General features: G+C 37.7%; 1 protein-coding gene across 3 annotated transcripts; it reads right to left on the bottom strand.

Annotated features, from left to right (window-relative positions):
* Positions 1-6,836: 6,836 nt before the first annotated feature.
* Positions 6,837-13,548, bottom strand: LOC112277942 (uncharacterized). Of its 3 annotated transcripts, none has more exons than XR_016501143.1 (4): positions 12,146-13,548; positions 11,512-11,843; positions 7,509-11,032; positions 6,837-7,383 (listed from the first exon to the last, which is right to left on the bottom strand). XR_016501143.1 is itself a non-coding variant. In XM_024510818.3 (3 exons), the coding sequence occupies exons 1-3, from the start codon at positions 12,381-12,383 to the stop codon at positions 8,138-8,140; spliced, it is 3,465 nt and encodes a 1,154-aa protein (XP_024366586.1). In that variant the 5' UTR covers positions 12,384-13,548; the 3' UTR covers positions 7,437-8,137. The 3 variants fall into 3 exon arrangements, 1 of the variants encoding a protein (XP_024366586.1); XR_016501144.1 differs by having other exon boundaries at positions 6,837-7,246; XM_024510818.3 differs by lacking the exon at positions 6,837-7,383 and having other exon boundaries at positions 7,437-11,032.
* Between the last annotated feature and the right edge of the window lie 4,635 nt (positions 13,549-18,183).

The raw sequence follows: 18,183 nt of genomic DNA, 5'->3' as shown, positions 1-18,183 counted from the left end.
ACAATTGATTGATGTATGCCATCTTTTTCAATTTGCTATGGATTTATTCCTATTTGTAGACTAATTCTATGATATATTCCATCACAACTTGGTCTTTGAGAACTCAAATTTTTTATAGTATATAGCAATCCTTTGCTACTTTTTATTTTACTTTAATGCCCAATACTTGGCTTGCAATTTTTGTGGCATTCATTTGCTTTAGACAATTAGCACGTCCTATAAGCTGTATTTGGCTTTGAAAATTCTTTAAATTCGACTATGAAATGTCCATTGTTGTGGCTATGTTTCATCATAGCTCGTCTTTTGAGCGTCAACAATTTATTGTCCTATACACACAATATGCTATGTAGAATTGAACATAGCATTGGAACTTCTCAAAGAATAAGAAGGATGGTAAGATACCCCAAATTTGCCAAATACACCTTTATATTTTTTCAATATAGAAGAATTAATTACTCATAATATATAGTGATTGCTGCTATGGTTCTAGTTTTAATTGAATCTGTTTTTATAATATATAATGATCAAAATGAGTATTTTTGCCTAAAATCAAGTAGTCAATCTAGTTGTAATCTTCCACAACATTGCAAACTTGTAGGTGGCATCAATTCATGCCTTTTCATGGTTTCCATTTCCTCACATATTATTCCAATTATATTTTAATATATGCAAGGTAAAAAAAATCTTTGATCATATGAAGATCAAATATGAGTATATAAAATAATTTCTTCTTATTACTTACAAGGATTGTCCATCATTAGTTGAACTTGTCATTGTTCATTTTGAAAAAATTCCAATCTCTAGAGAATATCCACTTATTATTATCAAAGAATATCTTGATCAATTTTGCCTACAACACACTCCATTTCTACATGATATGTGGAGCATCTACATTCTAGATTGAAAAGTCACCACCAAACACTACTTAAAATCAGATCCATTGTGCTCTTCTAGACTTCAAGTATCTTAATGTTGATACCAAGTGGATCAACCAATGAAAGATCTAAAGCTCAATCCTTCCATTTCCAATGCCTTCTTTATTCGCTATATGATTGTATACGATGTGAGCTTCTTTTTTGAAAAGCCCAATCTTTGGCCATACTTGATTTTTCAAAATTGTCATGTTGATGCATTGGAGTTTATGAACTTAGATATAAAAAATATCAATTGGTTTTTGTAATTTTTACAAATAGTTTTGAATTGTCTTCACTTTATTTACACCATTCAATCTTTCCACATTTTTGGTTAGTATTGCAACTTTCATGATTTAGGTTGATTGAAAGGAATATGCTGATCTCTAAAAGTCTCTATTGGAAGCTTGGAATTTGGTTATTAGCTTCTCTTCTTTTTAAGGAAAAGAAGGCTCACAATTGTTTTGAAGGTGTCACTTGTTGGCTCCTACAAAGCAATGATTTATTTGACATCTATATTTGTGTTGGATGAGTTATGTTGACTCTAAGGCCTTATCATTCTTAACCAATCATTAAACAACAACATTAAGTAAGTAATATTATATAATAACATGAATATTAAGTAAAAGAAGAAGAAAATTATTTTATTATAGAAGAGCCTAAATAAAAATATATAGTAAAAAAATATAGATAAATAATAGACAAGTAATAAAATGTATTAAAGTTAGAATTGCCTTTTATAAAAATAAATTCTATTTACTTTATAGAGCCATAAATAAGACAAAATAAGGTAGATTAGAAAAATAAATGATATATGCATATATAGAAGAGATGTTAGTAGAAATCACCTCAAGAATACAAGAATTGATATCCAAAGGAGACTAATTGCTAACTAGGATCAAAATTAGCTCCCAACGCACAAAATCAAATACCTATGATAACTTTGGAGATCTTTTGTAAATTAAAAAGTGAAATTTGAAAGCAAAATTGAGAGATTATATTTGAATATTGATTTCATGTTATTTGAATTAATATTGAGATTTTGAGGGATTTTCAAAGTTAATGATGTACTTAATGGATTTAGATTTTAAAAAATAAAAAAGATTTATAAATTTTAGAATTTTGTGAGTTTTGTAATGTAGATATGGATGAAAATTGGGCAGTTTGTTTTTGTACTTGTCATAAATATGTGTAAAAAATTTGATGTCAATCAAGCAATTAAATTGAAGCATATGAGGATTTTTGTAGATTATAGTCTCAAAAATTTGAGATTTATGATCAATGAGTGATTCCAAGATCTAGCAATATCTACTAATTGGATTAATGTAAAAATTTGGTAAGAATTATTGAAATTTAAATATCTATATACAATTCAATTTTTAGAGTGATTGAATAGTTTAGCAAGGAAAAATAGGTATTGAAAAATCAACATTTTAAGTCGGAGAAGAAAGGGGGCCAATGATTGAGAGGTTTTGAGAGCTTTTGTTGCAATTGGTAAGTTTCATTCTTCTCCAAATTTGTATGCTTTTTAATTTCTTATTGGTTGAAGTCTAGGTAAAATTTTAGTCAAGATCTATAATTCATTTAATATTTATTGAGGTTTCAAATAATTTTAGTAATTGATTGAAATTTAATTGGGATTTTCTTGGAATTATTTAGAATTAGAATTTCATTAGAGTTGGGTCTAGGGTTTGCTTAAGCTTTTTTCAAATTTTTTTTAGGATTTAATAGGATTTGATTTAATAGGATTTAGGATTTGATTAGGATTTTTTTAGAATTTTATTAGAATTTATTTAAAATTTGATTAAAATTTGATTGACAATTAGGATTTAAAATTTGATTTACGATTAGGATTTAAAATTTGACTTGGGATTTGATTAGGATTTGTCTAAGTTTTCATTAGGAATTGTTGAAGATTATATTAGAGTTTGATTAGAATTTAATTTAAAATTTTTATTTTTGATATTTTTGATATTTTTTATTATATATATTTTATTAAGATTAATTTATGATTTCTTTTTGTTTCTTTTGTAAGCTCTTGAGACTTCTTTCTGATTTAATTAAATATTTATTAATATTTTTATAATTTTATTGAAGTTTATTTAGGATTCTATTAGAGTAGTTAAGATCATCTTGTTTCAAGTTCCATTTTTCCTTCTACAACTAAGTATTTAGTACATTCTCAAACAAACTTCATGTAATATGATAGCAATTAATTCTCAATACTTCTAGAGGTTTTTTTGATTATCTTTGTGGACATATTTGAGGATTGCAATGTATATTTTGATCTAAGTTTGTTTCCACCTTTTTAGATTATGCAACTAATGCCATTTGGCTTTTAGGAGTTATCATGAATTATACTTGCTCAAACCAATTTGGTTGGATTTCCTTTGTTTAGGTCAATTCTCAACCAAATGGGGTGAGGATTAACTCCATTACTCTATGGACTACATAATAAGTTCCATAGTGAATTGAGGGTGACAATGCTTTGTTTCAGTTCGTCTAAGCTAATATTTCCTGTAGATCAATCATATATATTAGAATAATTTGTGGTTTAGATTGATGTTCATCCATTGTTTCAATCAAATTTGGAACCTCAAGTAAGTTCTTTTTTTTGGCTAATTTTTCCATAATTTAATGGTTTTATTCTAATCCTCCTTTAGAATTCTTTAGTGACCACAAAGACAAGTTGACTATATCAAAGGCCTTGGAAATAATCCACTATTACTTGCCTAATTTTTTTAGCTTGTTTTTTTATATCAACGTACAATCAAAGGCTTAATCTTCAATTCTATTAGTCTACTTATTATAGGTGTGAAGAAATTTTTTTCTACAAAAAAAAAAATGATGTATTTGGAGATGATTCTCAGCGTTATTCTGATTTTTGCTTAGCCATCTCGCCCAACTTAAACTTTTCTACCACAGATTGTTGATAATGTGATTTATTGGATTTTGATTATTTTTTGACTTCCTTATGCTTCTTCTATACTCTGCCTTAGGTAGATTCAAGTAGGTGTTTGAACCAAAAGAGATATAATTCTTTGTAATGTAATTGAAGAGAGGGGCTTTGGACTAGTGAAGGCTAAGTAGAGTCTTTGCACTACTTTTGCGATGTCTTCTAGTAGATTAGAATGACTTGAGGTAGTTGCCTCTCTATTGTATTGCCATTTTTATAATATCCAAAGAGTGAAGAGTAGTTTCATATAAGATTCAAAATAGATAAACAATATCTACAATCAATGGATAAATTATTGTAATCCACTTGCACATTTTTGTTTTTCTAGTTACTAGATTAAATGCTCTGATTGTAAGAATATATAGACTTTGATTCAATAAAGTAACACAAAACTTTTGATCAATCTCAATTTTGTTGTTTTGATCCTTTTCAATCACTAATCCAAGACTTATTGCAAGTTTCTTTGTACCAATAACTAATTTTTTTGGAATGGCTTTCAATATTATCTAAGTAGGCATTTTCATGCCAATCGGGTGACTTGAATTAAATCCAACCATCCATGGTTAAATAATATAAATCTTCCATTGAGAATGATGCAGTGTTTTCATAAGTAGTTTTTGTGATGCTACCTTATTGTTATAAATAATCTAAAAGAAATCATGACCTAAGTTATTGCCAAGTTGTAACTCTTTACACACTTCAATTTTTAATTGACTTAATCAAGCTTGCAGGACCTTGGCCATGGATCTACTTCCCACGAAGTATGTAATCACAATGCATTGTTGGAATAAATCTATTTCCTTTTGGATTTTATCTTTATCTAGCCTAACTTCTACTTGCATAATTTAAAGAAAATCAATGCAATTCTTACCTAAACATACGAGGAGTTTTTTACCTAGTATTTCTTGGATCAAATTGATCACTATAATTTTTTTTATCTTGGCAATGGCTACTATGAATTCTAACTCTACTCTATCCATCTACTCTTTGCTTGTTCCATTGTATGGACTTCCTCAAAGATAGTAGGAACCACCAAGGTATGAGCCATCTTTGTTTTGAGCACTTCTATGTATATTGACATTGTGTAGGGTGATTACTTGTCCTCACATCATAGCAATTGTATATCAAACCACTTGTACTTTAATCACTTTCATGTAAAAATCCTAATTATTCTTAAGTAAAATCCTAATCAATCAAGTAAAAACATAATATATGATATTTTTCAGCATTGTGTTTCTTTTGTTGCAATGTTTGCTAAAGACAATAAGAAATAGATTAGATAATATTTACTCCCTCACTTTACTTGTAATTGAACAACCTTTTATTTAGGAATGGTGATCCATGCAATGCAAAATCTCTTGAAGCCTACTTCCTCTAAGTGGCAAGGAGCTTTAGAACATCATTGTGTTCCTGGAGTGTGTGACAATTGGTTATTAAAATGATTAATGTAAAATTTAGATGTTGATTCTTGATGGCCATTGAATTTTTTTGAAATTGATTATATTTTTTATTTCTAATATTATAGATATTTTATTCTATTTTTTAAAAATTCTTACATAATATTTTAAAAATTTATGAAAATATTATTACATGTTCATAAATATTATGTGATTGCAATAATTATTAATCCACTACAAACAATATCCGAGTTTAGAAAGTATTCATCTACAAATTAAATCTAGAGATTATTTTACAAAACCCAAATTTGAAGAGATTAATTTTAATGGGGTGGAATAAAATCCTATGAAATTCTTTAACTAGGTGGTATAAATCTAAATCAAGTTTTTTGGATGTAATGGATTAGGTTACCAATTGGTATATAGTATTGGATAAACAAAAAACCCAAATGGTTCCTTGCACTAAAACTTTTTAATAAATCCTCTTAAATTCTTAAACCCATCTAATTGCTAGTTGATTCTTGTGTGTGTTTATTTTGTTTTGTTTTGTTTTAATCCTAAAATTTGCATCATAGTTTTTAGTATAGCAACTAATTGTTTCCTTCACCGGGTTACTGACAACTCAAAGCAAGTTGGTTATTGAAGCTTACATGCATTGTAAATAATGTCGATATGTAGGGAAGAAATTAAGAAATACAATGCATGTAAGAAGGGTCCTCGTGGTTCCTCCCCTCAAATGGAAAGGTGACCGTTGAGCCGTCGGATGAAGCGCTGCAACCATCCCGGTGCTTTGCACCTCGGAAACATTAACTTCCATAAAATCCTCCATCTTATTTTGGAAGGACCATTAAATCACCTATAAAACCTGGTCCGGTAATTGAATGTGCCAATGCGTCTGATTATGGGAGCTTCGAGCAGAAACAGAAACTCGGTCAGGAGAAAATTGGTAGCCCCCGGCATGGACTGTATTAGTCATTACCAAATATTCTTGGGACTTTCCCTATTATCCACGCCAGTTATTGACCCGCGCAACATTATTCTGAGTACAGGGCATCACCTTCTCTCTAATGAATAGAAGTCTTCATGAATTTCATCACTGCTTATTGGATGCGCTGAATATGTCTCAGCACAATGGTTGTGCTGAGAAAGATCTTCAGAAAAACAAAGTGGAAGGTCGTGACAGTCTTCCAGACTTTAGTCGATGGCCAATTAGCGATGATGCGACATCGTCTGCCATGGGTACTCCAGGCACTAATAACACCATTATTGCCACAAAAATCTGAATAACGTGAGCTCAATTTGGTTGCATACCCTGCACAAGGTAGAATCCTCAACCACATTCACAATGCTCAAGGTTCACTTTATCTACTTCACACACGAGAACCAACACCAATGTAGAACGGCACAGTTCTAACGTAAGAGTGAGATGACTCACCTAGCAAGAGAACAGAATGCAGTGTCATGCGAGGGAAGTAGCACAGCTGTATCTGGAGCAAAGGTTGTTTGGCATACACTAAGATGGAGAACAGCGACGATAAATTTTGTGCAATTAAGCACTGTAACACAGGAGGAGTAGTGGAACCATGGGTTAAGTAGTAGAACGGATACAGAAAGGGGTTGATGACTAGAATACCATACAAACATAATTACAACCGCCAACCAGGGCCGGTAATAGTCCTGTCGTGCAATACACCTGACCTACAAATTTTATACAACCTGGCGGAGTTCGTGGAACTAAAACGAAGATCACTGCCAAATGTCACAAGTGTCATTTCTGAACCTGTGAGTTAAGCTGAATTGGATCAGTCAACGATAGTTTGTTTGCCACATTCCCTACTCTTCAGCATTAACTCGTTACACATCATAATAAACTGCACAAGCCTCTCCATCGACAATAATAAATGGCATGCTGTCTGATTCCGTCAACGCCCAACCAAGTCCTTGATCGCCATGGGTTCGTCCGTTGAAATTGAAGAAGTCTTCTGTGAGCACAACCCTAGTGCACTTAAATGGGATTCAACGGATTGCATCCAATGGTGGCGGCTTCACAGATAATCCATGCATACCAGTAAATAGTAGTTCCAAGTTTCTCACAAAGAAGAAACAAAGAGTGAGAATCCTGAAAACAACGAGTATTAACTGACTGTTAAATTCATTCACGTGGACAAAATCTGGTTGCACCGCTCCGTTGGAGCAAGGCTGACATTGTATAAATTATATTCAGACCAGACTGGCAGGTCTTACCATCTTACAAATTGTCCTTTCCAGTAAGGGCACCTATGGTTGCAGGAATACGAACTGGTGCAGTTGTTCTAATCGTCCCAAGTACGCTCGCTCCTCTGATCTGCGAAAAGATACTGCAGGTGATGCGTGCTTGTATCTATAGCACTCAAACAGTAACGCAAGTATAGGGGAAAGTGCAGCTTTCGAAGAACTTATGTCTAAGGAACTACTCCCCCGCGTCACCCCATCTACAACATCCTGCCTTTCACGAGTGGTAACAGCAGATTTCTGATTGTCATCGGTCAAAACTGAAATGTACAAGTCTAATGATATAGCTAGATTGTCAAAAGTATCAGCCAACCTTCACGAATTAAAACTCTCTTAGTATTTACAGCTTCCTCTCCAACATGCATCGAGGTCGATCCCTTGCTCAAGTCCAGCCCTGAGGTTTTAGTACAAAGATAATCGTATCATGAAGAGCGACTAGTTCCTCTTTTCCACCAAATCTTACAAGCCAGCCTTGGACGTCCACATAGAATGCGAGAACACCGACACTAGCAACCACGAGTTGGATGAATCTGTAGCACACGACCTATGAATGATTTGAATACCGTCCATGGGAGAGACCGCTCCATGAGACAGCTTCTCAATCACATGTCCTTGATATCCGATATAATGGAGCTATATTGATGGGAAGTATTAGTTTGTGGCTCCTCCAACTTGAGCCTCAATTTAAGCTCCTCCAGCTTCGCAGAGACCAGTAGCATAGTGGGACGAGGCCGCACATCAGCCGACGTGCATGACACTGCCAAAGCTAAAAACTCCTGAAGTGATTCAGCGTCACCGGTTCGCATCACGATGGGGTCATAGACCTCTGTGTGACGATCTGCTTTCATAAGAGCCCTCACCCATCCCACTAAATTTCCACCTTCTAATCCCTGGAAATCAGGACCAATTGGCCGTTTTCCCGAGGCAAGCTCCAACATGACAACGCCAAAGCTGTACACATCTCCTTTGGCAGTAGCCCTCCAGGTCTCTCCGTACTCTGGTGGCACATACCCAGGGGTACCTGCCACCACAGTGCTCACATGTGACATTTGTAGGTCCACAATACGCGCAAGGCCGAAGTCTGTTAAGCAAGCGTCAAAATTCTCGTCAAGAAGAATGTTGCTAGTTTTCATGTCACGGTGGATGATAAGTGGCTCGCATTGATGGTGGAGAAAAGACAACCCCTGAGCTATTCCAGCAGCAATTCGCAGACGCAGCGGCCACGTAAGAACAGCTGCGCGATCCTCGCTCTCGTACAACCAATCATCCAAGCTCCCATTGCTAAGGCACTTATAAACAAGCAACCTCTCCCTCGACAGGCAGCAGTATCCCAACAAAGGCACCAAATTCGTGTGTTTAATGCGGCCCAACGTCTCCATCTCCGCTTGGAACTCCCGATCTCCTTGAGCGCCATCTTGCACAAGTTTCTTGATGGCAACCGTTGTGCCATCTGCTAACTTGGCCTTATAAACCATTCCAAATCCTCCATCTCCGATGATTTTAGCTGAGCTGAAATTATCAGTTGCGAGCACAAGATCCGAGTACGTAAGGGCCTTCAAAGAGCCAAAGCATGTAACTGAGACGAAGAGGTTCACAGGCAACGCGTCGTAGACCCTGCAATCGTTGTCGGCGTCCGTGAACACAGCAACTTGCTTCCTCCCAAGAAAGTGACGATTTCGACACTTCATGGCCAATAGAAACATTGAACCCACTGCGAGGAACAGCAAAATGGCACCGAAGACGCCAATGAGAGTGCAAATCAACACCACGTGTTTAGAGAATCCGTTTCGACCTTCCATGCGAGGTGGCGCCAACCCTAAGGCGGACGAGTTGGAGCAAAATTTCATTTCCTGCGGTACTGGTTTCTGAGTGGCATCTGCCCACCTGCACAGCTTGCTATTGTTGAGATAAGCAGTTGGGTCAAAATTTCGAAACGATGCGTTGTTCGGCACTGGGCCCTCGAGATCAGGATTGAAGGAGAAATTATAGGTAGACAGGAAGCTCAGCTTGTTTAAAGAGCTAGGGAAGAACCCCGAAAGACGGTTGTAGGAAAGATGCAGGCTCTGAAGAGTTGGTGCCAGCCTCTCGAAGATATCTGGAATGGGCCCATCAATGCTATTGTTTGTCAGGTCTATATTATACAATGGAACTTCGTCCATGTTATATGGAATCGAGCCTGAGAGCATATTGTTTGACAGTAGAAGACAGGATAAGTTCATACTTCCAGTGACTGGCATAGGAATTGGCCCACTGAAGTTATTGTTGGATAATTGCCAATATCCCAAACTCAACTTCTTTCCAGTCAACATATCCACCCACCGTTGTCGGCATTGATCATGCCTTAAATCCTTCACCATGTTGCGAAACGGAACCACATCATCAGGTATCCAGCTCTGTGCCAAGGAGCACTCACCAAAGCTAATAGGAGGGAAGTCGTTTGACTTTTGGATAAAGGAAAACTCGGCACCTGCACGTGAGCCCATGGAGAAGAGGTCACGAGGGATCGTCCCTGAAAAACGATTGTTGCGCAGGTTCAGCCACAGCAAACTGCTGCATCCCGTTATTTCCACCGGAATTGAACCACCCAGTTGATTCTCAGCCAGTTGCAACCATAGGAGACTCAGGAGGTTCCCAAAGGAGGACGGTAATGGCCCACTAAGGTTGTTCGCAGACAAGTCCAGCGCTTGTAAGGATGTCAAATTTCCAAACGCTGATGGCAACGAACCATGTAACTGATTATTAGACAAGCGCAGAAATCGCAGGGTAGTGAGATTTGCAAGTTCCGGAGGGATTTCCCCGCTCAAGCTGTTGTTACCCAGGTCCAAGTGGTACAACGTTGGTGCATGGGCAAGTTCAAGGGGAATTAGACCCGATATATTGTTGCTATGGGCAACGAAGTAGCGAAGGCTGGGCATTTCACTCAAGCATTTTGGTACGACTCCAGAAAGAAAGTTTTGACTCACATCGATCGCCGAGAGCGCTGGGAACTGCAGAAAACTTTCAGGAAGCGTCCCAAAGAGATTGTTCGAGCCTAATCCCAAAGACTCAAGTTTCTGCAATTGAACCAATTCTTCCGGTATAGTCCCAGCCAGATCGTTCTCTTGAAAATTGATGTAAGACAGGTTGCTACACCGCCCCAAGGAGGCAGGAATAACTCCACTAAAGTAGTTGAAGGAAAGGTCAAGGTGCGCAAGGCTAGAACACGTAATCGAATCGACGACATCTGACAAATTTCCAGTAAACCCATTCAGGTACAAATCGAGATTTTCGAGCTTTTTTAAGAAGCTGCCTTGTTGAGCAATACTAGAAGCCAAGTCACCAGTGAAATTGTTGTTCCTAAGTCGTACCGTTTGGAGATTTGAGCAACTCCATAGCTCATGTGGTACCGGCCCTTCCAAATTATTATGTGACACATCAAAATACTCCAAATTCTGGCAGTTATCAAAAAGCCCTTTGGGAAGGTTTCCTGAGAAAGCATTGAAAGACAGATCCAATTCCTGCAACAGATACCACCATTCCATTAGCATCTGTGAGTTACATCTATCACTGCTCAGGAGTAAAATTGGAGTGCGTTGGCAGAAATCACATCTATACAAACAACCAAGATGCCCATCTATTAGCTTTGACTTCACATGATTCTGCCACCTTAGGGACTGGAAATGAATGACTTGCTACACAATGATTATGCTATCAAAAGAGTTGCTTCAAGATACGGAGGACGTAAGTGTTGTGAGTAGCAGGAGCCATAACTAAAGGGCCATCGAATGTTCAACATTGAAAGAGTAATAACCCCAAAAAGCCGCATAATTTGAACGTTAGTCTTCAAGAAGAGTGAATTTTAAGAGAAATGATTCACAATCGAGCTTCTTTTTTTATTTAAAAAAACAAACAAAAGCAAACAAACAAAAAAGATGACAGAGCACACTTAGCGGTCTAAAATATATCTGAGACTGGAATTACTCCAAGCTGGACTGACCTTAAGATTGAAACTGTTCCCGATGTCATCTGAAATCCCTCCACTAAAGTTATTGTTAGCCAAGTTTAAAGTGCGAAGACCTGTAAGTCTCCCAAGTCCAGAAGGCATAGTTCCTGTGAGGTTGAAAAGAGAAAAATTAATAATAGTAATTCGAGCAACTCCTTCCGAAACCCCGCATTGCACTCCATACCATGCACACGGTGTAGAAGCGTTGTCGGATAACCAACGCAACTTGATGTTATACGTTTGGTTCTGAAGCGAGAGTGCCCAACTCTTCAGAGCGCTTTGATCTTGCTTAAGCCATTCATCTGATGAGGGTTCGGATTGCAAACCTGTTTACAATCACATTTAATGGATACATCACATAAGCTGATGGAAAATTTTAAAATGGTTTTCATAATAACTGCAGACAGGAAATTCTGAACGAGGTCGGCTAGGCCTGGGGATAGCAATTTCATGCAGAGCTTGAAGGAAAAACGGATTGCTTCACTAAACATATTCTATATCTAGGTCAAACTCCTGCAATCACGATAGCGTTATCTTGTTGGCCTGGAAAATAATAATAATGTGAACATTCTGGAGACAAATTGGAGCCTCCCTGGAACTAACATGTGATGTATGGCTGAGTACTCACCTCTTCCTAAGCCAGCACTCGCGTCTCCATTCGATATTGTGAGAGATGCTGGCTCTCCCCCTCGCAAGGGTTCAGCCACTGCTAAAGCCAGCGATAAAGTGAAGATCCAGAGCCCAAGTCCATGGTAGATGAATTTGAACAAGAATGACAGCATTCTACAGCTGATAATTGCGACGAATATATGCAGATGGTGCTCCAGTCTTCTGGTGCGTGATATTAAAGTAGTCACAAATTGCATAAACCATCAGAGCAGATTTCATGTGCAGTGCGCTAGGTTTACACCACACGTAATTCAGTGCTGTAACTCCAAATGAAACTTGAAATCGTGTACACAAGGCCTTTCCGACGCATGTAGCTTAGAAATATTAAAAAAAAAAAAACAAAACAAAACAAAACAAAAGCCAGACAGTAAATCATAAATTAATATCTCATTTCTCCACATAACATCCAAATGACATCCTCTGCCAATTCCGCCGCTCAATCTTCTACCATGCCACTCCCTTGCCAATACCAGGCTGGCCTTGTGCTTGACAGCGACGTCAAGATATTAGGAATTCTTCCAGCGCGCACTGTGGACATGAAACAACAGCAAACTCGAGTACGAACGCATCCTCCATGGCTAGCCCGCAGATTGCACCCAATACTAGTCCTTCCCGCCTCGGGAGAAACATGGGCGCCTCGCGGATGTCGAACCAGCTACGGAACACTTTCAGGGTAATGAATGGCGGACACCAAAACCAAAGTCACTTCACTTGATTATGAGCTCGAATGTCAAACACTAGGCCATTTCGGAAGCTATCTGACGGAACCCTGCGCGTGTGCAACCCACTCTATCAGGTGATTCCCCGCATCTATCTCTTCGTGCTCCGATCACGGCACCAACCCAAAACAACACATAGACGCACCGCGCCGCCACTCTAACCCAAACACCGTCAAGCTTCGAAACCCATCATTCGCCTTCACTCACCCCCGCCTCGGAACCATCAAAATTTTCCTCCTGCCACCCGAGAAGCCAAAATTGACCCTGACCCAGCACACCTGTCCCGAAATCTATTGTGCACGACCGACTTCGGATGTAAAGTCCGGGGGGGGGGGGGGGGGGATGGACAAACGTCAGCTGGCGGAGTAGTTGCGATGCGAAATCGCGATGAACCCACCGAGATGTACTCACTCAAACTTCTCCCTCGCTCTCTGTCTCTGTGTATCACTCGCTCTCTCTCAATCTGTCTCGATGACTCTGACTCTCGTGCTCGCTCGCTCGTTTGTTTGCTTGCTTGTTCGTTTGCTCTCTTTTCGCCAAGCGTTCCGAAGCTTGGGGCTGGCTGGCTGGCTCCCTGCAACTGGCAGGAGGCTCACCTGTTGGGGCGAGTCAAATGTTGAGCTACGCCACATTCAGCGTTCCGCTTGAAACGATCTCGCGATGTTCTGGGCTTTTCCGTCGTCGTCGTTGCCTCTCCTCCTGACCACTCTTCTTTTTCTTTTTCTTTTTCTTCTTCTTCCCTTTGCTTTCCTTTGCCCTCGCCCCGCCCCGGCGCGGGTTGTGGACGGGTTTTGCGTACGTTCCCATTAGTCCTTGATTATTCCCTACCCGCTCGCGGTCTCTTTACTGGGCGGGGCGGATTCCCACCAGAATAAGAGGAGACGTCACACGTGGCCCCATCTCCGAAGTCAACCTCCGACCGGATCTCACTCCTTCACGTCGATTGGCTTCCATTGCCCACCACCGAACTATAAAACCCTAAAACCATCACCTTCACGTAACTTATTGTAAAAGAAATCTTTTCCCACCCCCATAAAAAAGTTAATGAAAAAAAGTTTCATGGAATAAACGTTTTGCATACACAGAATTTAACAATGAAAATATATTAAAATAAATAAATAAAATAATAGGGTTTTAATACCCACTTCTATGCAAGTTTCATTCCATGGGAACTACCCTAACCCCCCCCCTCCCAGATGACTCGTGAGAGGGCTCATTTACACTATCCATTTCCTATGCAAGATCTCCTGTTTTTGCGTGAGCTCTTTCTCCCATTCGGCGTCCCAAACGAGGTGTGCTTACGTAGCTCCTCGAATTCAAATGCACCCCCCCCCCAAAAAAAAAGAGAAAAAAGTAAGGACGTAAAAAGATTGTTAGATGTGTTTGTTGAAGAGTTGTAGTCAGACCCGTCAGTTGTGATCACGAGTCAATGGGTCTTTATCATGGCATTTCATCGAAGGCTCTCTTCAAAAAGACCAAAGAGAGGCTTGGTATCTTTAAGGGAAGCAAGACCACTTGAACCTCACTTATTGACATGGTCCTAAATTTTTCTTTAAATATATATGTATGTATATATATATATATACACCAGGCAAAAAGGGAGTAGGATGTATGGAAAGAAGAAGAAGAAGAAGAAGAAGAAGAAAAAAACACCCCCCGAACCACTATTCATCTACGGAACCCAGCATTCATCCGTCCACCCCAGGACAGCAACGGTTGAAAGGTCATCTACTCAGGTCTCGAACCTAGACTACCAGACCTCTCGAAGCAGGCCCCAAGCCAAGAGAGGAACAGTCACAGGGTGGGCCCTGAAGCCGCGGGTCTAAGGCGCGCGGGGGTGGTGTAGGGAACGTACGGAATGTTCCCAGCATATCTTCGTTCCCCTCGTGTTGACTCTGTGCCTTACGTATGCTGAGATGGTTTCCCCCTCTTCAGCCCCGCCCAGCCTCTCTCTTTTTCCCTTTCTTTCCGTTTTCTTTCTAAATCTCCGTTTTTAACTTTCCTTTTACGTTAGGTTCTATCGCCTCTTTTTCCTTTTTGCCTTTTTTCGTGCTTCTTCCTTGTTCCATTTTTCTTTCGAACGTTATCTTTCCGTTTCGTTTTTTTCTTTCTCACAAAGTGTATTGATATACATGTGTGGGTGGTTGAAAGGGATAGTTGGTTTGGCTTTAGAGATGATGGGGCTCTTTGGCATTGACTTGGAGTGGCATGTATGCAAGTGCACCCATATTTTCATTGGCTAGGATGGAATTCAAACAGAATGAAAGTTTCAAAAAAGGTACATCAATACTATTCTATTGAGAACCATGGGTATTTTATAATTTGTAAAGAAATCTATCAAAGCTGCAAAAGGAATCAAACAAGTAAGCAAACCACTTTGATTGGCTCCACATACAATGTGTGTAAAGATTTGAAGTCAATAGATTTGTGTAATAATCTTCAAGAGAAATGTGTTATTTACATGATACTATGAAAGGTGGTTTGGAAAGAATAAATTATTAATGAAATGTTTTCCAGCATGTTAGTTGAGTTACTTAAGGTGGGATAGGCTTCACAATGGCAAGGCAACAATATCACTTAACACAATTTGGGCAAATGAAGTAGAAGTAACATTTGGTAAACCTCACATATAATTGTATTTAACCTTGGATGTACTATTAAAAAACTTTAGAAAGTGAATTGTGTAGAATGGTTATAATAAGTTGAAATATACAATACTTTACATGATCTAAACTTGAATGTGCATTATTTATTTATTTATTTATTAATAGGAGTTGATACATTGTAATTACTTTTTAACTGAATTTTACAATGCAAGTGTATACAATATTGATACATATACACACACACACACACACACATGTATATATATATATATATATATATATTAGTTGATAAATTCATTACCATTTGACATTTTGCAATGATTTTCATCATTTAATCACATTCAAAGATTTAAAAACTGTCAAATATTAATATTTTTGGGGTTTGGTTTGGTTTTAATTTTAATTTTATACGAATTTGACTTGATTGTAATTGATTAAATGCAAAAAAAAAAAAAAAAAAAAAAAAAAAAAAAAGTCATCAACATATATAATGACATGGTATTGTTGGTTGTATTACATTCCTGTCATACCATTAAAATTTTCATTGATCTTCAAACAGTTATATGCTGCATGCAATGGCTTAGTTTACAAACATGTTAAGAGCTTGATTAATTTATATATCATTTTAGACCATAAATACTTATATATATATATATATATATATAATTACTATCGGTAAACTATAAAAAATATGGGACACTGTGTAATATTTTGATGTCATATATGGAGGTACTTCTAATAATTTGTCAAAAGGTCTTTTCAAGCTATTCCATTTCTACACTAGCTTCTCATACACAATATCTTTATTACATTTTAAGAATAAAGATTGAAGTATATGTTTTTTGGTATTTTTATTACCTTTTTTAGTCTTTTATATTTTTTTGGAATCATATGTAAAATTGACAAAACTGTAGTTCTTTATATTTTTGAAGTACACTAGATGTCTTTTACTTTAAACATTGAACTGAAAAATGAGCATTACTGCTGAATTTTCAAAATGATGTGCTTACTTATGTATAAAATATATGTGCATACATGCATGTAATTATTCAAGTATATTTTAGAATTGATTTAGGTAGCAAGACACTTGAGAAATGTGGTTCATTTCAATAAGTCACAGAGAATGTTTTAGCTAGCATTTCTTGATTTAAAATTTAAAACATTTTACAATGAAAGAATATTCCTTTCGTATAATTAGTTAACATATATATTTGTTAATATTAAAAATGCACATACAAATACATGTGTATACATACACCTACAAATATATATATATATATATATATGTACATATATAAAATACATGTGTATACATACACACACACACATTATCTCATTCATTGCAAACATTAAAATGTTCTGCAAAAGAATATTTAGTTATTTTCTGAAGTAACATGTGCCTTGGATTTGTGAAGGGTTGAGACAAGTAAAATTAGGAAGTAGTGTGACACATGTTATGTAACTTAGGATTTTAATTTTAATTTTAATTTTTTCAAACACAGTTTAACCAAGATCACTTTATATAATTCACAGAAACAAGCCTCACTTATCTAAACACATCAAAGGATTTCTGAACAAGTTCAAAGAAACAGAAAGAGATAGGATTATACATATCAAGCACAACACACATAGTTGATTTTATTTTTGCTTTTATTCTTATTTTTTTCCATTCAAAAATGTATTCAAATACACCAAAACATAACTTATGATAAAATGCTATCAAAGTAATTCCAACCCTAAGTTGGATTTGTACATAGGGTTAGGGGGGCCTAAAAGTGAGGTTCCCCATGAGAAGTTCCCTTGTAGTAGTTCTCACAATTCCCCCACATTGGAAACCCACCAAGGAGCATATATTGTTCCCCTTCCCCCCAAATATATATATATATATTGAAAGCATTCAGGCATTCAGCTCACCTAGTTTATTTTGACCAAGAACAAGCCAAGCTCACATAGAATGAGGAGGGTTGAGTTGACCCACAAATAGATGCGATATTTCTCGAACCAAGTTGTACCACAACTAAGCAAAATAGTGTGGGTGAAAAAATTCCACGCAAACACCCCCAAAACCGTGCCTTGACTGAATAGCGACCCACCGTGGGGTCGACTTCCGTGCAGCACGCCTACTTCCCCTACGGCCGTGCACCGAAGATAGGTTCCGTCTGCTCGGTGACAGGGGGCGATGGCGCGGCTTCCGGAGACCGCACATATTCCAGAGTTTCGCGAACTGGGCCACAGCCCAGTAGTCTTGTCTCGTCTAGAATTTGGTTGGATTGACAACCACCATAGTCAAAAAATGGACTTGTGGGTTGCAGAGGTGGCTGTTATTAATAGCTTCTGACTCTTCCAAGTTGCTGAAATTGTAACCTTTGCACCGTTCTAGACGGCACTGATCACACACCATCGTCCACTGTTTCAAACTGGGGTGAAGTATGAATGTGTTGTGAGATGAGTGGGTGATGACTAGTTGCAAGTTGACAAGCTCATGGGCCAGTTCCGCAGCTGAACTTACTGTGCTGGCAGTACCTTGCAATCTTGCCGAGGCACAGATTGTATGAGTTCGTGCGGAGGTTGAGGAGAAGAGCTTTTTACATTCGCCCGTGGTAAAGGGTTGAGAAGGAATAGGAAGCACCAAGATAAAGCTGCATTTGGTCCACTGAATAATTGCTCGCAAA

The sequence above is a fragment of the Physcomitrium patens genome, chromosome 26, assembly GCF_059467195.1.
Source record: "Physcomitrium patens ecotype Gransden chromosome 26, ASM5946719v1, whole genome shotgun sequence".
Lineage (NCBI taxonomy): Eukaryota > Viridiplantae > Streptophyta > Bryopsida > Funariales > Funariaceae > Physcomitrium > Physcomitrium patens.
The sequence above is the reverse complement of the archived record's forward strand: the minus strand, read 5'-3'. Positions and strand labels throughout refer to the sequence as shown.